This window comes from Chroicocephalus ridibundus, chromosome 2 (assembly GCF_963924245.1).
Source record: "Chroicocephalus ridibundus chromosome 2, bChrRid1.1, whole genome shotgun sequence".
NCBI lineage: Eukaryota > Metazoa > Chordata > Aves > Charadriiformes > Laridae > Chroicocephalus > Chroicocephalus ridibundus.
This window is the reverse complement of record NC_086285.1, coordinates 131,379,363-131,404,214: the sequence shown is the minus strand read 5'-3', so window position 1 is coordinate 131,404,214 and position 24,852 is coordinate 131,379,363. Positions and strand designations below refer to the sequence as shown.

The 24,852-nt window shown below is 47.3% G+C and overlaps 2 protein-coding genes across 5 annotated transcripts in view; one reads left to right on the top strand and one right to left on the bottom strand.

The window, feature by feature from the left end:
- Positions 1-6,052: 6,052 nt before the first annotated feature.
- Positions 6,053-7,519, top strand: CRH (corticotropin releasing hormone). Its single transcript, XM_063326980.1, has 2 exons — positions 6,053-6,348; positions 6,918-7,519. The coding sequence occupies exon 2, from the start codon at positions 6,933-6,935 to the stop codon at positions 7,461-7,463; it is 531 nt and encodes a 176-aa protein (XP_063183050.1). The 5' UTR covers positions 6,053-6,348; positions 6,918-6,932; the 3' UTR covers positions 7,464-7,519.
- Positions 7,520-9,104: 1,585 nt separating this feature from the next.
- The window catches only part of TRIM55 (tripartite motif containing 55), a 39,454-nt gene continuing 23,706 nt past the window's right edge, over positions 9,105-24,852 (bottom strand). For 2 of the 4 annotated variants that reach the window (XM_063326978.1, XM_063326975.1), the window contains one exon: positions 9,105-10,260. In XM_063326978.1, coding sequence (XP_063183048.1) covers positions 10,138-10,260 — 123 coding nt within the window. In that variant the 3' untranslated portion in view covers positions 9,105-10,137. Of the gene's footprint in view, positions 24,620-24,852 lie in introns of all 4 variants that reach the window. The other 2 variants (XM_063326979.1, XM_063326976.1) reach the window with 2 other exon arrangements.

The following is a 24,852-nucleotide window of genomic DNA, read 5'->3' as shown; positions in this document are numbered from 1 at the left end:
CAGATGGATTAAATACATATTGCCAGTGACGCTAATGGCTAATGGCAGGGCTGGTGCTGCACGTGATGACAGCAAGGCAAGGACCCTGGTGACAAGGGTGTGTTTGATAGCTGAAGTCATCGCTGGCTCAGTGTCCCTTTGCATTGGGATGTCCTAGCTGGAGAGACAGGCTCTCATCTGCTCCCGGCCTTTGGTGGGCAGTTCCTCGCAGGCTCCCTGGAGCAAGCTCTCAAACAGCCATCAACAGCTTGGTCAGAGTGTTGTGAACCCCTCTCTGTGCCCCTCTCCCAGAGCTGAGTAAAGGGGCAGCTCTGGGCTCTCACCTCCCAGGGGCAGGGACGTGCCTGGGGAGAGGCAATGTGGGGATTCCCACCTGCCCTTCCCTGCAGGCCCACCCTGGTCTCCCCTACCACCCCTTGGCTGGTGGCTTGGGTGCCTGATGCCTGCCTTCCTCTGGTTCAGCATCCCCCCTCCCGCTCACTGGAGCCCATGCCCAGCTGCCCACACAGGTTGTGTGTGTGCTCATCTCTGCCACTGTGAAGTAGGGTGAACCTGGTGACTTCAGATGCGTGCGAGATGCAAACCCAAACCCTTGTCCTTTCCCCGGTCTATGCCGAAGACAGACGGACAGATTGGATGCTCAGTTAATCAGCAAAATTTCTCTCATGGCAAAATATACCCAGACACCGAGACAACCAGGAATACCGATTCCTCGGTGCTCTCAGGGAGTGCTTGTTTGATGGATTTCCTTGTTGCTACCAATAATTGTGAGATGAGTTTCTGCAGCATTATCATTAACAGCATAGAGGGTTCACATGCGTACCCACGCAGCTTTCTCCAGCCCTTATTTGAGAGCAAGAATAGCAACTGACGAGTCTTGTGAGGTAAATATAAAGGTCAGCTGTTGCCTCCCTGGATGAGGGCTGTCAGAGGAGTGAGGAACAGCCCTCACTGCCTGCACGCTTCTCCCAGCTTGTGTCTGCAACTTCCCTTCGCTGCTCAGAAGGAGAAAGCGAGGCCGTGAGACCTCCAAAAGTGCTTTTTGGTGATGTCCAAGGGGGTACAGGCACAGCTTCACCGGTGTTACATGCACCGGTGGGAATACCTGCCTGGTCGTGAGGGGCTTTGGGCACAAGGAAGGCTCTTGCTGGAGCAGAAGGTCCATGCTTGAGATTCCTGAGTGGCGTGTGCTGGCCTCTGCTCAGCTGGGGATCAGACTTTGGGAGGAAAACCATCCCTGCAAATCCACCCCTGTGTGTGAGACACTGTGAGCGGCTGTGTTCTCCCCAGACACGGTGGAACCAAGAGGATATACCCGAGGAATGTTTCCTGCTGCTGGGATCCTTAGCCCAAAGAAGTGTATCTTGTGGACAGCCATCTGGAATCAAGAGTATGAACATTAAGTCACAAATGAAAATAGTCCTCTGATTGAGCTTATGAATTTGGTCTCAGAAAATGCAAGATTCACTCCTGCCTTGTACGCAAATTCTTGAGGGACACTGGGTACATGTCTTCATCCGCTGACGTTTTTCCCCACTGGAAAGTTTGGGAAATTGAGGTGCTTTCCTCTCTCTCACAGGACTGTAGGAAAACCTGTTATAAGTTATAGGTGGAGCTCTTGATATGACAGTGAGACATTGTCGTGGTTTAACCCCAGCCAGCAACTAAGCACCATGCAGCTGCTCGCTCACCATCCCCCGTGGGATGGGGGAGAGAATCGGAAAAGTAAAAGTGAGAAAACTCGTGGCTTGAGATAAAGAGAGTTTAATAGGTAAAGCAAAAGCTGCTCGCACAAGCAAAGCAAAACAAGGAGTTCATTCACTGCTTCCCGTCAACAGGCAGGTGTTCATCCACCTCCAGGAAAGCAGGGCTCCAGCACACATAATGGGTTCTTGGGAAGACAAACCCCATCACTACGAATGTCTGCCCCTTCTTCTTCTTTCCCCAGCTTTTACTGTTGAGCATGATGTCATATGGTGTGGAATATCCCTTTGGTCAGTTGGGGTCAGCTGTCCTGGCTGTGTCCCTTCCCAGCTTCTTGTGCACCCCCAGCCTGCTCACTGGTGGGGCGGTGTGAGGAGCAGAAAAGGCCTTGACTCTGTGTAACCACTGCTCAGCAGTAAATAAAACATCTCTGTATTACCAACGCTGCTTCCAGCACAAATCCAAGGCATAGCCCCGTACTAGCTACTATGAAGAAAATGAACCCTACCCCAGCCAAAACCAGCCCAGGCATACCACAGAAAATCCCTGTGACACAAGAGTGTGATTCCCTCCCTGGAGTAAGATCACTGAAAAACTGAAAGAGAAATTGAAACTGAATAAGAGGATTTTGGAGAGTTCTGGGCTCATAATAAAGGGCAGATAGCAGAGTTCCTTATCAGTTTTATTCATCATCCTGAGCTAGAACATACTCTTTTGTATTTAATCGATTTATTTTTATTTATTTTTTTTTATAACTCACTTTAGTTGAGGTTCTCTATGACTGGTCTAGCAAATTCAGTCTACTGAGGAATAATAGGCAAATGTAGTTTGTCCTTAAAATGATTTATCAACTTCAGGCATAGTAAGATACCTTGATTTTTTTTTTTCTTTTTCTCTAGGTCACCCTATAATCCGTAACATTTATGACCATCAGATTTTGATTTCTTAGCATCCGGAATACCAAAGGGTGAAATGGAAATGTGATGTATAGATGTGCCAGTGGATGGCTGCTGGCACCTCAGAGTGGGTGAGATCCACTGGGTTCACCTGAAATAGTCACAGAATGCAAGGTCGCATATTAGAGAGCTCATCGCAGGGACCAAGTAACGATGGTGATCACATGAAGCGGTTATGCGAGATGACATGGAAATGTTTGCTGAATTCAACACTACCAGAAATCCTTACCGCCTTCTGACAAAAGCTGGAGTGGTAATGAAATATTGCACCATGGTAGGAAGCTGATCTACATGCAGCGTGTGTTCTTCCATGTTTGTAGTTGGACATCTTCAAAAATACCTGTGGTAAGAGCCATGCCCTCAGTTTAACATCATCCCTTCTGTACTGCTGTTTTTAGAACTGTGTCTGCTATGGTCAATCAGTGAGGAGGGGATTCTTCTCGCCTCACATTAGCTATCTAAAAATTCAGTGACTAGGCGAAGGTAGTTGTCTGCGCTCCCCTTATAGACAACGGAACGAGGTGAGCTTCTCCAGAAGCCTGAAGGTGCTATTTTGTGATAGGATGTATCATGCTCTGAGCATGCTTTTGCTTTCCATTAGCCACCTCAGAGTAGCTATAATTGCCTTTCAGTAGGTGCCCGAGTTTGAGATCACTGAGGCTAAAGGGCAGGTGCACCCAGCTCAAGGCAGCAGAGAGGAGATGGGCCTCGCTAGCGCTTTTTATTTCGAGACAAAGCTATTTTGTGATTCACTGCAAAAATTCTGTTTGCCCCCAATGTTTGCAGAATGAGTCAAACATGAATACTGTTCTTGTGAAGGGTATGCTAATCTCAAACTATATCATTAAACATAAAACTCTAATCCAGATATACCTGATATCGGCCTTGTCTCTCTCTTTCACCCCTCTGGTGAGAATCCAGGATTTCTTCTCAGGCATGACAGCTGAGATTTAACCCAGAAACTGGTGACTCCGGAGAAGGGATTTCTATGTTCCTAGGCAGTCAGTTCTTGAGGGAAGTACTTTTTGGTTTCTGTATCTGTGATATTTTATACTCCTCATTATCAAGGCATCCAAACGTCTCACAGTCTTCCTTGCGTTTAAATTCTTGCAAGCCTTCTCACACATAATTCAGGATCTATGGGGGAAAATGAGGTAATATGACCATTTTGGATTAGAAACAAATGTGTGTGAGACACTGCAGACCCTGCTCCGAGCCAGAGGTCAGGAAAAATTGGAGAAGAACCTGGCAGGTTGTACAGCTCTCGTGAAAATTGCAGGAGCTCTCCTAGCCCACACTTATGCTCTATTTACTATGCCTGTAATTTTTCAAGGGATGAAAATGTCTGCCTAAAGGCACCTAAATAATATCATAAATGATGAAAACCATAAAATAATCTAAGCCAATTCTCACTGGCATCAATCTTTTGGAGAGATGCAGTTCTATGTCTTATTCAGATCTCACCCACAACACTAAAAAATATATTTGGATCAGAATGTTTCTTTCTTTACATTTATGGTCACATTATTTTAAGAAGTTTTGTGTCTTTAAAAGGTATATTAAATCTAAAAATGGAGACACACTGGTAAAACCCACTCTGGAGTACATCTGGAGAGTCTGAGTTTAATAAGTGCCTCTTGCACTTTCCATCAACTGATTGAACTTAGCTCCTGTTTCTTTGAACCTCTTGTTGTTCTCACTGAAAGCTGTGCTGACATGCTTTAAAAGCATACAAATAGCTTCTGCTGTGACTATCTACACAATATATTCTGTTCTGTTTTCTTTGTAATACGCATTTCAGTTCATGAATGCCTGAGCTAACAGAGGTAATGCAGAGATAAATCTCTGGTATTACTACTTGTTTTTCCATTTGTTTCTTTATGATGCACAAGATCTGATTCTTGGCACTTCACCAACAGCGTCCAAGGCTGGAGGTAGGTATAACAAAAGTTAAAGTATATAGCATCCCTAAGGAGATGCTCAGAATTGGGCTGTGGCCAACCTCATATATTAAGTTGTTTGAACTTTGTTATTCTTTTAAGGAAATGGATTTCAGATTCATCACTGATTTAACAGTGACAGCATATGACCACCTTCCATGGTCTGTTGAAACTCCTCTCTATGGTGGGAGGCATGCAAATACATGACTCCAAGCATTTACAGTCTAGGCAGGATAAAACCGGTAGGTTTTCTGCACAATTTTCCAATTTAAAGGGAAGGACTTGATTAATGTTGCAACCGAGGCAGTTGAGAAGCAGGACTGAGATGCAGTGGCAAGGCTGATGGGATGCAAAACCTGAAGAATGCACATTACGCACAGAATGGGCGTTGGGCAGAAGTTATTTCTATAGGCAGCACTGCCTCATGGAAGAGCAGATCTGAGAGTAAGCGACCCACCTGGGGACATTGGTGGAATATGGTCTGGAGCATGTGGACATAATGGAGACGGGAGAGCACTTCAAAGGGAGCTCAATGTGGGGTTAGGACGTCCTGGAGGGTTGCGCACATGGCCATAGGGATGAAGAGGTGGGGAAGATCAGCTAGTAGTGTCGGGGGGGAGAAGATGGGGGGGCGGAAAGAAGGATAAAGAGCACTTGCTACCTCCACGTGAGAAGTGGGAAGACAATGGAGAGAAGCAAGGGCCAGGGGAGGGAGCGGGAGCTGGCATCGCGGAGGCCGGGACGGGCCGAGCAGGCGGGGGAGGAGGAGCGGCCGGAGCGGTGCCCGGGCTGCGGTCCCTGCCCCGGCAGATGCTTCTGCGGCGGCCCCGGTGACGGCACCCCCGGCCCTCCCGGCCGCCCTCCGGGGTCTTTCCGCCCCCTCTCCCGGCGGCGGGGCGCCGGGCAGCCTCTTGCGACGTGACGGCGTCGGGAGTGCCGCGGCTCCCTCCCGGCACCGGCATCGGCACCTGCCCTTCCCCGCGGGGATCGTCTGGGCTCCTGCCCCCTTTGCAGGGGGAACCGCTGCCCCGGCTCGGGCTGGCCCCAGGCACGGAGCAAAGACGGAATTCGCGCAAAACCTGCGCCCCGCGGAGCCTCCCGCGCCGGCCGGCCGCAGCCGCCCCGTGCGGGCGGGCCCGGGGGCGGCGGGGGGCGGGGGGCCGGTGAGCACCGGGGATGGGGGAAGGAGACGGCCGCGGATAGCAGCCCCGGTGCCGGGCGGGTCGGGTCCCTCCCCGCGGGCCGGCCCGCGAGTGGAAAGTTTCCCCGGAGTGACCTCTTATAGTACGCGCCCGCTAGGAAATCTCATTCAAGTATTTTTGTCAATGGGGTGGTGGTGGTGGTGCTGGGGGGGGGGGGGGGCACCCTGCTCCCCGGCCCCCGGCCCGGCTGACGTCACCGCAGAGGCGATAAATATCTGTTGATATAATTGGACGTGAGATTTGGGGTTGCGATAGCGAAACTCGGCCCATCGCCGCTCCGACGGGCCCCCATGATTTATTCAGCAGTGGATCGGGGCACGCAATCGGGCTGTCAGGAGAGCGTCAGCTTATTAGGCAAGTTCTGCGTGATTCCAGGAGAGGGTCTAAGCTATAAAAATCCCGCGCCCCGGCTCTGATTAGGACCAAATCTGATCCCAAGTTCGCCGGGAGCCGGCTCCGAGGGAGAGCGAGAGGAAGGGACGCCGGGCACCGCCGAGCCCCGCCGCCGCCTGCCCTCCCCTGCCACCGCCGCCGCCGCCGCCCCAGGTAGGTGCGGGGCCGCGCCCGGGCGCGGAGAGGGCTGCGCTGCCCTGCGCCGCGCTGCCCTGCGTGGGGCTGAGCGCGGCGTCCCGCGGGAGGCGGGGAGCTCCCCCGGTCGGGCAGGGAGCGGGGAGGCGCGGGGGAGCCGGGCGCTCGCATCCCGCAGCCCTTGGGGACAGCCGCCCCGCCGCGGGCACCCCGCGCTGCCCTCCGCCGCGGGTGGGCGAAGAGGCGCGGGTCCGCGCACACGCGTGGACTCTTTCCGCGGGGGCTCAGCCCAGCCCCGTCCCTGGGAGCCGCTGCCGGCGGGGGATGTTCCTTGTCGGGGGGCGGCCGCCTCGACGGCGGGGGCCGGGGCTGAGCGCGGCCGGGCCGCGGTGTGCGGGCGCGGAGGGGCGCGGAGAGGCGCGGAGGGGCGCGGAGGGGCGCGGAGGGGCGCGTTTCAGCACCGGGACAGCGGCGGCGGGGGGCGCCCCCCCTACCCCTGGCCCCGCGCTGCCCTCCCCGCCGCCGCGGCTCGGCTGTGTAAACCCCCCCGCCTCCCCTCTCCTCCGCCCCCCGTCTGCCCCCCGCAGGTTTGGGCCCCGACCATGAAGATCCCGCTGCTGGTCTCCACGGGAATCCTGCTGGTCGCCCTCCTGCCCTGCCAGGAGTGCAGAGCTCTCAGCAAGAGCCCGGCAGCCACCCACGGGGCTCTGCACCAGCCAGATTTCTTCCAGCAGCAGCAGCAGCAGCAGCAGCAGCAAACTCTGCCCGTCCTGCTCCGCATGGGAGAAGAGTATTTCCTGCGCCTGGGCAACCTCAACAAGAGACCCGTTGGCTCTTTCTCCGCCTCTTCCAGCGGCACCAGCCACCTACACCCCGAAGCCGCCTCCGCCAGCAACTTTTTCCGGGCGGCGGTGCCACAGCTGCAGCAGCTGCCCGAGCGCTCGCTGGGAAGCCCCGAGGAGGGCGAAGCCGAGGGTGAGGCCGTGGAGAGGGAGAAGCGGTCCGAGGAGCCCCCCATTTCTCTGGATCTGACTTTCCACCTCCTGCGAGAAGTCTTGGAGATGGCCCGAGCCGAGCAGTTAGCGCAGCAAGCTCACAGCAACAGGAAACTGATGGAGATAATCGGGAAATGAAACGGCCCCTCCCCGCCTTGCCAAAGAGATTCCGCAGTTAGCACAAGAATAATTACACCGTCCGATGTACCATAGTGCTGCTCTGATGTCATCTCTTTATTTTTATATAGCTTTAAACCTAGAAGGGTGTACTCCGAACAGCCTCTGTCCCTTGACTAGCATGCACAACCGTATACCAAGTGCAGAAACACGAGTGTCGTTCGTAACCTCCCCTACCTTTATTTATTTCTCCATTTCCCAGTTATTCTAGTGCCATCGCTACGTAGGGATGTGTGAGCATTGGAAGAAATGGTGCCAAGAAGACAGATAACTTTTCTGCTGGGGGCAGGGAGGTGGGAGGGGGAATCTCTGTAAGCTACTTTAAATCCACTTTTTTTCCTGTAAACATTTTCACAAATAAAACATCTTTTCAGCGCTCGGTCGATTTTGTTGTGTAAGAGAATGTTTAATATTTATATTTTTAATAAAAGCTGCAAAGTAACGATGGCTGGATAGACTTTCTTGCCAAGACGCCTGAGGGCTGCTCCGCCTCCCCCAGCACTTACCGGGGCGGGGCGGGGGGGGGGGCACCCAGGGCCGCGGACACCCAGAGCCACGGGGAGCCCCAAATCACCCCCGGGGATGTTTTTTCCCCCTGCCCGCCCCGGGGACGCCCCGTCCCTGAGGGATCCCCCAGACCCGACGTGCCGCTGGTCCCGGGCCCCGGGCGGGGGCTGCCCCACGCCGCCCTCGCCACCGGCTGCTCCCGGGGACGGCGGCGGGGGGGGGTTCGGGGCCGGTCAGTCGCCCCCAGCCCTGCCGAATCCCACCTCAGTAGTCCCCCGAGGGGGGTCCCCGGCTCCTGCCGCTGCGGACCGGGCCGGGCAGCCTCCTCCGGCCATCGCGCAGCGCTGGGAAGCCGGGGAGGTGCTGCCGCATCCCTTTTCTGTTTTTTTTTCTAGCTCTGCTCATCCTCCCCGCACCCCAAAAAGGGCAGGTTCCCCCCGCGCTTCAGCTCCCCACCCCGTCCCGGCGGCGGTGCCAAGCAGGGTCCCTCCCAGGGCCGCTGGGGAGGGGGCGATGCGTGTGAGGAAACTTCCTGGTAGAAACGAAGGAAAATCTGCCAGGGCAACGGGGAGAAAATAGGAAATCCCTCACCCCAAAACGTATCCCAGGGAAAAAAGCTGCTCCAGCAGCCAGAGGCGATGCAGTGGCAGCAGTAGTGAGGAGCGGCTGGGCTATCTCAAGACTTTGCACGGAGCTGGCCTATGCAGCCCTCCAAAACTTCCCTTGCGGGAGGGTTTTCCAGGGGAAACAGATACAAATGAGCGGGGATGGGACTCTGCCCTGTAGCAAGGGATGGCCAGGACTGGGGCTTACCCCTCGCAGCCTGACAACCAGGCACTGCCTGGCGTCTGCACTGCCAGCTGGGGCTGGTCCTGCTGAGGCGCAGCGCAGCCCTATGCCCCAGCATTGTCCCCTGCCAAAACAGTGTGTGTTCAGGGCTCGGGGCTCCTGGAAAGATCCACACTTCACCCTAGCACAGAGCTTGACACCTGGTCCCCCATGGCACCGGACACTCCCGGCAACCTGCCAGTCTCTGTTAAACACTACTGAGTGCTGCCACCCTGTCCCCAGTGACAAAACTTGCAGAGCGTCACCTTCAGTACAACCTGTAGAGCTTCTTTTAAGACACAAATTTGATTTCATTAGACGGCTCAACATCTGCCATGCATGCGGAACAGGACATTTGGCATTCGCCTTTTCTACAGAACGCCATGGGGCTTTCAAATGAAACCTTGAATGAATACCTGTGACCACCTCACCGCATCCTGGTTTCATGCAAGAACATGCCCCTTGTCCTACACGCACAGATGACTGAGAAGATGTAGACACAGCTAACAGCTGGACAGACATGGGCAGCACTCTAGTGCCTGCCCCACAGGCTCAGAGTTGTGTCCCACATCCACGCGCAGGGGGTGGACAGTGCTTTGGGCATGTGCATCTTCCTCGTCCCTGTCGCTGGGCACCTTCCCTACAAATAACCTGTTTATGTGAGCGCTGTGGCTTAGCAGGGAGAGCAAGTGCAGGGCAAGAAGTGGCAGCTTCCCTCTCCTCTCCCATGCCCAGCCTCGGCAGCCGGGGAGGCACCGGTACCGTGGGGACTACGAGTGACTGTGGGGAGCTGCTTAGACGTAACCCTGACTTGGGGCTGCCAGGGCTGTGATAGCGCCACTGAAGTCACCAGCATCGATGAGGGGGGACGCAGGAAGGTACTGAGGAGAAACACTGTGTTGGCAAAGGAAGCTACTAGTGAATATCATATCAGCGTTTGAGCTAAGAGCATTGGTGAAGCATTTACACCTACACAGGAACGTGCCAAAAAGTGAGTAACAAAACACTAGCGGTGCTCAGCCTACAGCTGTAAGTGGTGCTATTTCCCCCATGGAAACAAGAAATTATTGGAAAACACTCTGACTACAATACAGTATAGCAATTCGTCCCCATGCTTCCATCCCTCTCAGGACTGTCATCTCAAGGGCCGGGTACGACGTGGAGGTCAACTAAGTTCCTGGGAATGAAACCTGCTCGGATATCCCTTTCCAGGCCAGTTTCTTTGTTGATTAGACCCAGGCTGCCTGCGCTCGCGGTCCCTCTGAGGAGAAGCACACCAGAAGCCAGCCGGAGTGAGTCATCATTCATTCAGTGAGTTCAACCAGGAGAAGGAGAAGACATGACGAGCCGGCTCGTCACCCCTCTCATTGCTCACGGGAGCTTCCTCCACTCGTCCTTGAGGGGATGATGGTTCAGAACCAGTCTGTAAAGGAAGGGAAGGTTGACAAATGGAAGAGGAAAAGGTGAATCGCATTAAAATCCTTAAGATTTCACCACATGCAGAAAAGCAGAATGAAGTGGGAAAGAGGGGAAAAGGCAGGGGGGGTGAAAATTTGGGGAGGTCATCCAGACTTCTAACGCCAGAGAAATTGGAGGGACTTTTGCCACGGGCAACAGCAGAGGAAGGATTACTCCGGGTGAGCGTGTCGCACCTGTGCAAAGGGCTTAGCCCTGATTTGGACCTTGGGAATATTATTGCACCAAAGGTGATAACTGCCTGTTTAGAAGTGATCCCGAGCCAGCTTGGCTTGTGTAGCTGGGCCTCCAGATTGATGTGGACCAAAGCCAAAAGTTATTGTCAGTGCATTGCCACTCAAAATGATACTTGTTCTGCTGTCATGAAATATGCCTTGGATGTGTTTTTTTTTTCCTTTTTTTTTTTTTTTCTTTAAAGTCTTATAATGTTTATTTCACTTCAGTTTCACTCAGACCAAGAACAAGAAATAAATAATAGAGAAATATAAGTTTCTGCTTATATCCCAGGCCAAATTCTGCTTTTGTTTGCACAGGTATCTACGCTTGCAATAAAAACAGGAATCTGGACATGATATGCTGTAGCTGCTAATCACAGGAATTATTATTATTTTTTAAATTAGCTGAATATTTAACAGGCCAGTATGATACACAGAAATATTTTTACTAGTTCCAGTGTTTTCAGATCCCTTTGGCAGAGAATGAAGACCAGCTTTGTGATAGTATCAGAAATCCTATTAAAGATAAAATATACAAAAATGGACGATTAGATAGCTTGTGTCTTCATCATTAAAATCACAATTTAACGTGCAATATACAGGATTTTTTCCCCCCTCTATATTCCTAGACATATCGTACATTCTTAAAAGTAAAAAAGCCAATACTGCCAGCCTTCTCTGTGCTCCTTATGTTGGGAACTTCAGCATGATCTCAGGAGAACTATTTGATGTCAAGATACCACTTGATAGAGGGAAAAGAGGGGACAGAGCAGCGTCCTCTGAGTTTTAACACATCTCAATCATTTATAATACTGTCCTAAAATGGAAAGTTACCCAAGCAGTGATGCTAACAGACATATCCAGGAGCAAACAATGAAGCAGGGATGCTTGTGAGGAACTGAAGCATGGGGTGGGTGGTTTTCCTGAGCATTTTTGTACGTGCTTAATGTTAAAGTGTACCACAGGAATTAGTAAGAACTAATGGTATGTTAAGTATAAATTGGCTACTGGGCTTCATTCCAGTTACTACCTTTTTGAGTGTCATGACACCAACAGAAAAGACAGTGTGGGGGTATGAAAAAAATAGCTCCCTGTTTCTTTATTTATATCTAATTAGAGTTTATAGCTCATTTTTAGACCCAGATCCTCGGTTGCTCTGGAGTGGAATAGCCCTACTTATTCCAGTGAAATACTATCTGAAAATCTGCTTTAATGTTTGAAATGTGGACTAATATTTGACTTACATTTGTATTTTCAAAGCAAGGCACTTGCTGCTACTCACTGCAAAACACCGGGCTCAGAAAGGATTTTTAAGGACAAGGATCTTGCAGAAGAATATAGCTTTTGCTTGCTAACTTTATCAGGTACTTTAATGAGAACGCAAGCATGGTGAAAAATCTGGGAGAAACAGCTGCCTACTTGAATACAAAAGGCCATTTTCAGCAATGCTGGTGAGAAGGGTTGTCTCGGAGGCTTATGCAGAAGTGTTGTAAAGAACTGGGGCCACGGGGCCAGATCTTCAGCTGAAAAGGCAGGTAGCTAATTGAGTCCTGATTATAGAAGATCTGCCTCTCAGCCCAGGGAAGTGCTGAACGCAAACCTCTCAACCCGATTACAAAAGTCAGGTATCAGCAGTAAACAAATGGCTAGACTTTCTGAGTCGTAAGGGATTCTGCGCTCCCTTCGTCTCGGTAGATGCAGGAGCGTAGGTGGTTTATTAGTCCTCTGTGGTGTTGAAAATGTTGCCTTTTATTTTTGGAAGGACAGCCGGAGTGCCTGGACTAGCTAAAAGTCATTTTGAAATTGGTTGTGCAATTTTGTGCACCAAGCCCTCGGCAGTGTGTGCAAGCAGGCATGGGACAGCCCTCCTCACTTCTCCTCACTCTGCAAAGGAACAGGACTGGCAAGAGGTTTAAAAAAATCATTCCCTGCATTTTTATTCTTTTTTACCTAAAACTACACTGTCACCTTGTCATTTCTTTTTCTGTGCAAGACAGGCTTCCCTTAGCATTTCTGCTTCAGAATCTTCTGCCGTTATCCAGGCACATACATTAAAGTAAGCTTTACTTCAAAGCAAAGAGCTGTCTATGGGCTTAAAGTAGGTTGTTTCATAGGATTTGGACCTACACATTTTAGAAGAAATAACACAATGTAATGACTGAGACTGGCCAGGTGACTGCATCACCCTGTTAACCAACACAGCTGGTACTGCTTTTCAAACAAAACAATCTTTGTCTGCGTCACTGCCAAAACTGTATTTCATAACGTGTTAACTCCTTCATATTCTGCTGTGATGACATTTTCCTGTGTCAGCAAAACAATGTTGGGGCTCCAGTATATTCCCACTGGGCTTGGCTGGATGAAGCATTTACTCCCCGCACCTCGCTGGACTCAGCAGGCTGCCAGTCTGCAATACCTCGATGTGCCTTTCCAAGAGCAATCATTTGCCATCACACCCAGCCGGGAGTGAAGCAAGCGCAGAACTGACAATAGAGCCTATTCCTCGGCTTTTACTCTTGTGTTTTCACACCTGTGACTTTTTAATATTTGTGCTCCAAGTCATACAGTGACTGAGGGACGCTGTCCTCATGTGAGGCAAGAGTCCATAAAAAGGTGCCAGGAGCAATTCTGTCCACATTATTAAGCCCGTTCCCCCCTTCCAATGGCAGCCCATACGACTCAGAGTTACACAGTGTGCTGCGATTGCCTGAGACAAAGATTTCACCTGTAGACTTTTACAGAAAACAACTTTTTTTGAACCAGGAGGTGATTCAGAAAGGTAGAAAGCAGAAGTAGGTTCCCTCAGCGCCAATGGGATTTGGGCACCCGGCCCCTCTATAGGAGCTTGCAATCTCATTCCGGATCACCTTGGTCTCCCTGTTACCGCAGCCCCACTCTGCCGCCAGGGAAAAGTTTTCTGCTGATCACGGCAGAGCCCTTGGCACATGCCTTTCAGATGGTTCAGATTCAACCCTTCATTGTGTCTGTTCATTGCTATTAGGTAACCGTTGTTAAGCTTCTACCCGACCTTTATCTTAGCCTTGGAGATCTCATGGGTAGGGCTTGTTTTTTCACATTACCTAGAATAACAAGTCCCAACCCTTGATTTGGGTCCCTAACAGCAATAAGGAATAACTAAAGTGTTTACCTCAGATTACAGTAATCACATTGGGCCAATGCTGAGAGAGTGCTGAATACTTACACTTTGATTTATATTTTCCCCAGTGGTGTCGAGTGACAACAGATGATGCTTTCAATAAGCACCAGGAATTTTCACCAGGCCAGCTCATGAAGCGGGGAGGGAAGCACACCCTAAATGACTGATGGTTGGATTTGTTTTTCCCATAAGCAAAGTCCAGGCTGGAGTTTACTTGCCAATTCTTTGGAGCTGCTGAGCAACCACAACTCCCACTGAGCAGCTATTCAGCACTCCTCAGCATCTGGCATGCTACAATTTGCATGGATAAACAGTATAAGGATGTCAGAGTTTAACCTGGTGAGCTGTATCAAAGTTGCAGGTAGGTATTCAGCATCTTTCAGCATTTGCTTCCTTAAGCAAAGCACTACTTAAATCTGTATAAGGGTCTTGTAAAGGGCGTGGAGGGGAGGAAAGGGATGAGTGGAATGGCTGTGTCATGTTTTCATTAATTAGGGCCCAGCAGTTATCCTATATATGCTGGAGAAAAATAGGCAGTCTAGGCCTTCTAGATATCTGAAACACAAAGAAGTCTACACACTGTTGCTTTTTTCTTCTGCTTCACCACCACTAATCTTCATAGCCTTTAAGTACCAAAGACTGGGATCCATGTTACCAAACTTCAATCATCCAGAAATGAGACATCTGCTCAGGCAAACTGTATTCATCCCCTCTAATGGGAGCGAAGAAAGAAAGGCACCACCAGAGGGTGGTTTCTCCCATCCTAAAAGAAGTGTCTATAGGGTGGATTGCCCTCTGGAGGTGCCTGTTTCTCTCTACTGACTCTAGAGACGCTCTTGGTGATCAGGTTAGACTAGGTCTGGCTTTCCAGTAATTACACAAGAAAGATTCCAGCCAAATACTTCAGGATATCAGAAAACTGCTTGGTAGGAATTGAGAACTTTGACTGCACTATCACTTTTTACGTGATCAGTACCTCTTAAATTTAGGGAGTGGGGAGGAAAGGTGAAGGGTCTTCATAGTCTTCTTCAGGTTGTTTTTTGTTTTGGCATTTTTTTGGTTATTTTTGATGACTTCTGATAAGGTAGGATCTGGAGAAACTATTGTTATAATGGCCCTCTCGGAGGTTATATCAGACCAGCTTGCAAGATGTGAGATGTAAGAGAAATGAGGGCTAAAATCATTGTTTCCTCCAGGGCTGTAGGTCACCCAGCAGCATATTTTATCTGGACTGAGCATAACTAGATGATCACAATTTTTTTAATTAATCAGAAAACAAAAATGGTTGCTGGTTTTAGGCCAGCCACAGGAAAATGGATTATGCCTTTGTTGGCAAACCAAAAATGACCTCCTCACATTTTTTGAACAAACATGGTTCTACCTAGTCAATCTGTAGTAGTTGAACACTTTGTGTTACCCAAGTATGTTATTTCTGACTTACTGATGAATTCTCCAAAACTATATTTGCCATCTTGTGAAGTCATGGTCTCAGTTTTATCTGAACTAATGAGAAAGGTCTAGATTTACAGTGAAATAAGTGAGAAAAGAATGCATGAAGCTTATTAGAAGTCAGTATGCCCTAGGATAGGGGGTTTCTTACAACAAACAATTATTTATTTCTTACAACTATGCAGATGGATGGGATTGTTCAATACAAATATCCCTTTCATGCAGCTATATGAAAGTTTTCTGAAGGAACAACGCTAATGAAAGCAGGTCCTGCCCCTTGTCTCCCCATTTACCTCTTCCCGCTTTGCCTCCATGGTTCACGGCCCATTTGCATTGCTGCAGCTGTTTGCAGGGCTGTGCTAAGAATGGGAATGTCACTGGAATGACATCAATTTTTTGTTGTTTTTTGAGGTGAGGGAAGGTATTTTTAACTTGGGCTATTTGAATGATTTGATTCCAACACGGCCCAACAAACAGCTGCCTCAGCACAAATACCATGTGAGTGGTGGCATCTGGGCAGGAATAAGAAGCAGGGCCATTTGGCAAGACACTCCTAAATCACCTTTGCTGCCTGAGAAAAAAACAAGTCTACATCCTTAGAGGCACGTGAACAACCCAATGGCTTCATTGCCACTTCTTGATCCAGCAGGCATGAAAGAGTGGGAATTTGTTAGAAAATGTGGGTCTTGGAGAGAGAAGCAGAGAAAATACAAGCTTCTTGCTTCTACGGTTTCTGTAGCCTCAGAAAATGAGTGAGAAATTAAAGTTAATTCCCATATTTTAGCTGGCTTGTTTAGAAACAACCCCTGCTGTTGACAAGAACAGGCATGATTAAAAAATGCTAGCTGGTCGCAAAGCCATCACAGAATCTGTAGGCTATGTTTGTCTGCCTCAAATGTCAAGTGTTACACTTCTGGCACTCAATACTTCCAGGCAGCGGAAACAAAGGGAGCACAACAGGTTATTTTTAAATAGTTTAAACTTTAGTTCAAGCATTTTGTTTTCATATTTTTATGCAGTCTAACTCCTTCAGTGTAACACCTGGCAGCTGTCACACATATCACAACAATATTGTCTCAAGCTAAGAAGCTGCTTATTTTGTATGGATCTTTTCTTTTTATTAGCGGTAACCAACAGAATATTCTCTGAAATAATTGCTACGATTACCTGCCATGGAAATACATATGGTGGCAGACAAAATAATATGCACAGACAAGCTCCATCAGTCACAGTACTAGATACATTACTCCCTTAATAGTGGTCAGTAATGAATTTTAAAAGCCCATTGGTTGGAAATGCCTTCAACAGATTCTCTTTATATTACAATTAACATCATGTGCTTAATGTCTAATGCAATGTCTCTTACATAATGACCTTAAAGAGACCAAATATAGTTCAGAAGATACCAGCCCGGCTAGCTTATTTTGGTATAGGATCTGCACGTCTCTCATGGGATCCAAAGGTCCAGACACTTGAACCAGTGGTGGAAACAGCTTTGGAGAACGGTGTGAGAGAGCAGCTTTCTTCTACCTGTTACTTGGGACAAAGGAAATGCAATTCCCTTATTTGTGTCACCTATCTTTTCCATGACTCAAACAAAACCCCCAGAAATAAGATACTTGTTTAATATTTCACCCACTGCTGCCCCTCACCGGCATTACTTTTTGTTGAGAGTGATTAACTACAGATTTGCATAAAACCTAGTCCCACCACTGTCCAGGAAAATGAAGGAAACCCACGAGGTGAACCTTACAAACACATGAATGTCAAGGCTGCATGATCAGAACAGTTTTTCCTGAATCTATGCACACATCATTCTTCATTCCTCTCAAGTGAAGTTTTTGAAGACCTCTTGATCAATCATCCATCTATCACTTCTGCTCCCTTCCAGCCCTGATGGAGAACTGTCTAGTAAAGGAAGGATCATCCTGAGAGGCTGCCGGGGTAAGTGGTACACACTAGCCACCAGTGCCAGAAAGCTACACACGGCTACCAGTTCTCCTCTCTTCCTCCTACTTCTGCTTCTTCAGAGAAGTAGTTATGACTTCAGATCACCAATTTAAACATGAAGTAAGGACTTTCCAAGAACTTCTCTGAGGCAGTAACCCATCTAGTCTACGTCAGAGAAACTTTAGCTTTCATAGAGAAGTAGCAAACTTACTAATGGCTTAATGTCATGTTTGTCATGTAGTCTTTCCTTTGAGTAATACAGTGTTGTAAATTAAAGCTTTTTCTTCCTCTGCAAACGGTACTTTTGTAAATCCAGTGAATGAGACAGAGTGCCAGTTCAGACTGTGACTCACGTCAGAGCTCCATTCACTGGATCAGATAACGGACCCAGCATAGCTGCGAGCTGTGTAGACACATACCATGCTTTGGAGGTTGGAGCACTGCTCGTATCCTGAATGACTGACTTAGTTGGGCGTTGTGAAAATGCAGCAGGTAGTATATGTGAGCTGTGGACACAGCACACCTTCTCTGAGAGACAAAACCTCACTGATGGAGATGCAGGAAGAAAAACTGTAACATCAGCTAAAGCAACAGGTTGCTATTCTTTAAAGCCACCATGTAACAGAAAAAGAAAGTCTTGGTCACAGTTAAACCATTTACCATTTTCCCTCATCACCTGTTGCTGCTGCCCCTTTTCCTTAGTGTGCTCATTTTTTTATGTCTTCCTTTGCCTGAATCTTCTCCTTACTATGACCACAGTAACTGAAGCTGGTAGCCAAGAAATGACTTTGCTCCAACAATAATACATTGCTCAGTGAGCAGCACCGTGACTTCCTGGACAGACGTCTGTTGTATCACGTCTCACATAGTAATCCCTGCTCACCCATTAGCAATGCCGTCTTGCTTGCACAGAACTCGTCCAACTGATGAGCAGGATATTAAATCAAGCTTCCTTCTGCCCATCTCGCACGGTTCCCAGGTGAAGTCCAAGGAAGCTGTGATAAATACTGCTCTTAAAGCCTTGGATTCAATCACAGTTATTGACTGGGTTGTTATGGAGTATAGGGCACAGATCACAGACAACTGTCACCAGAGACAAGCTTGGAACTGACCTGCATCTGGGCAGGCACCAAGTCCATTTAAAAAAAAAATGGAATAAATTTATTTTATAAAATTAAATTATGAAATTGTGCAGAAATATAAAAATGAATGTATTTTAAAAAACTAAATCTGGTGCCAGACATTGAAAAGCTTCACCATCACTGATGCAGGAAAAAACTACCTTTCCTCAGTAAGGCATTTTGTAATAGAGCAGGTCAAACAGCAAGTGTTTCATCATGAAAAATAGCCACTTCTTCTGCCTGCAGAAGTGCTGAGCCAGGAATGCTCTAAAAGACTGGGTCTGTATTTTGATCACCACCTTTGGTGCTTAAGATAGACTCAGGCAGATTTTATAGGATGCTCTCTAAATTAAAAAGAACAGAGAGAAATTCAGATCACTTAGTCTCCAGGACTGTGAGATCCTCATTCTCTGCTCAGTCAAAGGTGTGACATCTACGTTGGAGACCTGTAGCTTGGGTTGAACATTGTGGTACCTACCTATCTCCATTGGTTGGTAGCCTGGGATAACAGGCTTTCTGAATCAGTCACCGGTCTCTTACTTAATGACCTGAAGATTATTATAAAGATGTCAAGAATATATATCACCTGAGAAGGGATCTAAGACCGATTCCATGTTCTTTGATATGTCCCTCACCTTTTTTTCTGTTTCATTTTGGCTGTACAGGCAGCCACCCAACCTGTAATCCCATTTCAAACACCACGTAGGTGGTCACCGAATCCTGCAGGGTGCTGCGATCCAGCCCCTCCCCTGCTCGCAAGTCAGGAAACCCTAGGGGTGGCATGATACAATACCCAAACACAGGCCCAGTTTACTAATTACTGCCAATGGGATTCTCAATCAGATGATCCATCTCTAAGGTTACAGGATTACAAGCACTGCTTTCCACAGACGAGCGTACAGCTACAAGGAAAGCCTGAACTGTCTCAAGGCAGTAGGATGACAACTAACCGAGTACTTTACAAACAGGTGGCTTGTGTTGTTGTGACACAAACCTACTGTAATGTGATGTAAACCAGCAACAGTTCGTCCATGATTAAGAAGTATTTTTTGTTTAAACTCTGTTTTCCTTTCTGAATGCCTTAACAATGAGCAGAACGAGCGATGCGTGGAGGAGGAGGTCGAGTGGAGGTAGGGTTCGGTATATAAATGAGCTAGTGAGAGAAAGACAACACCTAGGTGAGCCTGGCTTTGGGTTAATTTGAACAGGAGAAATAATTTCGTCCATGCTGTCATTGTGGAGGTCCTTTTGCTAGTAATGGACTGAAATAAATGAAATGTACATAAATCAGATGGCATCTATGACTCACCAGACAAATCACAGAGCAGACTATTTGAGGTAAAACTTCAGGTGAAGTATTTGCCAGTCATATTAATTATGGGAAACTGTTGTCTGAAAGCCAGTCTTAATACATTGCCCTCACGACTCATCACTGCTGCCTCTGAATCACTCAGATAATTCTCAGAAGCAAGGGAGAGAGAGGTGTTTAAAGAGGAACAATCAAGACTTTCCTGATTTTCTCTGCATGTATTTGCTAAACTGAGGGGAAGAAAAGTCTCACCTGAAGCACAAAGTCAAGATGCAAAATGGAAATTTACAGGCAGAGTTTGCCACCAACTAAACATCAGCCCGAGTGGCCTCAGACCCAGCCACTATAACTGAGACTTATAACTAAATCAAATTACAGAGAAGAAAAAGCAGAATTTTTGGACTGTTAACTGAGATTCTTGCATTTAGTGTTTGCCCTGTATTTCAGCTACAGGCTGAGCACTTATTTTTTTTTTCCCCAAGTGAAATTTAAGAGATATTTAGGAAGAAGCTTCAAACAGAATTTAATTTGGGCTGATTCATGGGTCTCCTACAAAAGGCACAACTTCACGGAGGACAGATGACCCATTTTTCATTCAGTCCAAATGTGTAGATTTTTTAACTGTAGAGAAATAAACCCATCCAGTTTTCTACCTAAGAAAAGATACAGTACAAGCATACCCAGACCTAGATGGTAAACGTCAGGTTGACTTTTGCTCTTTGCATTCCCGGATGTTTTATTAGCACTGAACACAGCTGTCGCAGGGAGCAGAGAGCCTTCGGAGCAGCGGCTGGCTTCCTGGGAGAGAGCTGCCTGGGATGTGCCCGCTGCTGACGCTAACAAACTTCTTGTCCCACTCTGGGGGCAAACTGTGAGAAGGCCATGTCAGGTGGGCCAGAGGGGAGGGAGACCCTCGCTTAGCATCCTTCCCACAAGATCCGGCCTTGCAAGACTGCCTTCTCTTGAGCAAGCAACCCCTCTCTCTTGGGGCAGTTGGCTTGAAGAGGGAGACTTAGCTTCCTCACCTGGCAGATTGGCAAGACTGAGTTTCCAGTTCGGAGAAGAGGAAGGAAATTATTGTTTGCGTACCACCGCCACGCTAGTGCAATCATTCCAGAGCAGCGCTGCACTAAAATGTGGGACCATACCTTTTATAGAGCGGTGGAAAGGCAGAGGTACATGGGCAGCAAGCACAACGTGATCTCTCTTGGGTTTATTTTTGTTTTAAATGATATTATTTTGTCTGTGTTGTCTGCATATTGACATGACAACCAATTGGCTAAAACTTAGCTAAGTACTGACCTCTCTGACATGTGATTTAAAGCTGTGTCATAGAAAAATATTTGAAGGATCACCAGCTGAAATTGAAGTATTCAGCAGCAGGGCAAAGAGAACTACAGTACGTGCATACAGAGAGGACTCTCCCTACGGTAATTCTGGCAGATGGCATAAGGTTGCAAGCAAGTAATAGAAAATTTTAAAACTAATGAAACAAGATTAACATGGGCCACTCCATTAGTATTTCTCCTCCCAAACAGCTCAGTCCTGATTATATTTTATATCCTCATGGAATTAAAGCACTGTACTTACTGGCAGCAAAGGGAAATTAGATCAGAATACTGTTTGTGGATGATTAACTTGCATTTCCTTTCAAACTAAATGTATGCGCTTGAGTCCTTCGGAGCCACAGACAGCCTCTACTTTGACTGGGAACTTGAGCAACAGAATGTAGGGTCCAGTTCTTCAGCTTAGGTGAAATAAACTGGATAACCAGAGACCCAGGTGATGAATACAAGACTTTCATAAACTCTCATGTTACCACATGAGAGATGTTGCCTACAAAAATCTGTTTAGGGAAAACCCAAACAAACTCTTCCTTATGGATCCATTGCCCTCTATATTTTAACCCGACTGAAATAATTTGAACAGTTACAAGGTATTTTGGGATCTGCCTTCTTCCAGTGACAACACAAGTAAGTTTTGTTATAAAACACCCGTTTTATAACAGGTTGATTTTTGGGATTTCTCTATTACAAACCAAGGGATAGAGTGGTTCTGCATGTGAAGATGTTTTTAAGGACTACACATTCCCAGAAAGCGGTTTTACTGTTCTTGATGTGCATGGCTTTCTCCAGCTATCAGAGGTCTGCGCAAGGGAATTGAAGGGTAGAACTCAGGGCCAGCTTTTCACGTTTGGTTGCTTAATACCGGGCTTGTTAGCTGGGAGCATTGAGCACTTGCACTGTTAGAAGTGATAGATGCTCAGCACTCCTGCAAACTAATCATACTACTAAAGATGACTCAATGCACATTTAGAAGTCATATTTCCAAGAGCCTGAAGGGCCGTATACCCCTTCAGGTGTGACAGTCTGACAGGTAGATGTCATGAGCATTTACAAAACACACACACATCATTCTTCATATGCCTGAAGCTCCACACCTATATGCCTTGGTAGCATCCTCCAGATATAAAGAGTACAAAACCACATGCCTGAGTCCTGAAATGCCAAACGAGTGAATGAGTTTCTGAAGTCTAATGCACAAAATACATATTCTTCTTTCTAGCTCAATGAGCCTGCCTTCTGAGACTGAACACCAGAAGACAACATAAGACTTGGTGAAGGCTTGCTTCACCTCCTTCTGTAGCTCATCACACAGTCTGTCTCTAAGCTCTCTAAGTGCTTGGTTTGGACTCCAAGATCTCTTTCTCCCTTGCACTGGAAAGGGCTGCTTGTTAATGTCTATGTCACCTTCCACTAATACATTACTCCCCATGGTGGCTAGGCAGCTCATTGATGCTATTCCCACTCCCTGTGTTTTAATCATTCACTCCCGGTGTTTTAATCGTTCCCGCCCGGTTGTCATCTGCAGAGGCTCAGATTAAATTCAAAACACTCCCCCAACTTTCAACCCTGAGCAGAGGCACCTGGTTTTAGAGCGATGACACCTTACACTCAGCGGGCAGATGTGAAGATGAGCCAAGTGAGAACCAGCAGCAGCTGGTGAACTGTCTCTCACTGGAGATGCCTCTTGTCCTCCGTCAGACGCAGGAGCAGCCTGCAGTGACTATACTTCTGACTTAGGCACTCCCTGAAGCGGGATGTGGCTCTCTAGCGGGGAGTTAGCTATTTTCTTCATGCTGAATCATCTCCTTCTGTCCCTTCTCAGACCAAGCAATCTGTACACCCGTGGGCTGCACCTACTGTTGCCGTATCCCTGCTGATACACCCTCCTGCACTCTGGAGGAAATTTCTTGATGCATCAACACAATTTCTTAGAGTGCAGCAGCCCTTAAATAAAGTAAATTTGGGGGATTAACAGGTGGAACTGACCTCTTTTTGCTGCTCAAAAAGAAGGAAATCCCTATCAGTGCATTCTATTAAAATAGCCTGAAAATAAATTATATGCTGCTTTTATGATGACAGTCAAGCAGATCTATATTATTATAAATTATTATCACAGTTATTTCCAGTAATTTTGTTATTTGGCTTTCAGGGGCTTATGACACAAAAAGAAAAAGGGGCGGTGACCTGATATCTCACATGAAAGATAAAGACACGTAAACTGTCTAAACGGCCACCTCACTACACATGGAGAAGAAAATAGTTTTTATGCAAATAGAGGCTGAGACCAAAATGCCTTTCTCCCTCACCTCCTTTCTACTTCATGATTAAATAAATCATAAAGCTGTCACTGGAGACTGCACAGAAAGAGGTCTCAAGTGGTAGAAATGAGAGCTTTCTGCATTTCTCTATTTTTAATTTCAAAAGGTATTTTGAATTAATAAAGAAAGGGGGGGTAGGGGGGTGGGGGGGAAGGGCATAATGCACTTCGCATGCCTGATTTCCCAGGAGTACAAACAAGCTCTATGTCCTCTGGTAATAATACAACGAATTTTCAAAACCAAACACAAATAAATGAAAATTAAACTATGATCCATAAATTTAATTGAGATTCACAATGTCCGATGCTTTTCAAATTCAAATTACCACCAGACAGTGCATCTTTTTTGCATAACTTGTGCAGCTAAAGAGTAGGTGACAGCTGCTTTTTTATATGGAGAGATATACTTCAGTCATAGTGCTGGAATTTTTGGACACAAAAGCTGAATAATAATTTACCATTTTTCATAGATGCACCATATCATGTTGTACAGTGCTTAGAGTGCAGTACAAAAAGTGAGCTGGGAAAACCAAGCATTTTTGTCTCAAAGAATAGACCAAAATTGAATTCTCCTGTAATAAGAGCAAATACCCAAAGGTAACTACAGTTGTTTCACATCAGAGGCCTTCGGTCTCCAGTAAATAAGATTAAACATCTCAGTGGAAACACAGAATTCTCTGCAGATAACCCATATCCCTTTCGAAATTGAGTATACACATATGTCTTACCTAACGCGAGTGGGAATTTGGAGCTGGAAGAGCTAAATCACGGACAGTGCCTACCAAAAAGGAGCTACTCCACAAGAGATGTTATGGAATAGTTAAGGTTTAATTTACAATATTTGCATTCAGGACAACTTCACTGGGTAGTGAAGTTCTTAGTCCTTGATCTTGTAGATATTTCAGCTCTTAACTAGTGGGACCTAAGGAAAAAAAGCCTTTTCCTACAGAAAAGCATTTTTTTAGCAAGGATATTTAAAAGCACACACAGAGCGTTGAGTGTCTAAAGGGTTGGGATCCCCCCCCTCAGCCACGTGGGGGTGTATTTTAGGGCCATGTTTGGTATTCCACACTCACTGGGAATGTGGGAGGGGTGGCTTCGGATGCCTTTGGGTGGAAAAAGGACCTGAAGAGGAGTCCCCACCATGTGGGGTGGGCTGTGTGTCCTGGAGTGTGAGGGTACTCTCTCCATGGTGGTCTTCCCTCAGGGATATGGCTCAAGCCCTGCTCCCCAGAGGTCCCTGAGGGAGCACCGTTGGTTTGCTCACAGCGGGAATCCTGGCAGCAGTGTTATTCAGTGGATTTTTTTCTTCATGATGTTTACCCCTCTGATGACAACCATTGCTCTCCAGATCTTCCTCCCCCATTTGTTGGACTGAACAAGCTCTTCACATGTCCTGTCAACCCACAGGTTCTCCATCCTGCTGGTCACCTGAACAGCAACTGAAATATAAGCCCATATATCTGAGGGAGTAAACTTATCTTTTCATTTTGAACCAGGGAGATGCAATGTTTAACCATGCAGGAGTAAGCTGAAGGGTGGCGTTTCAAAGGTGTGAGGAAGAAATGTTTTAGGCAGCTTGTATGGTAAACTAGCATGATGGTTTTGGATGGGAAGAAAGGGAAAAAATCCTTTAAAACCATGTAGGAACATCATCAGAGACACTATTTTAACT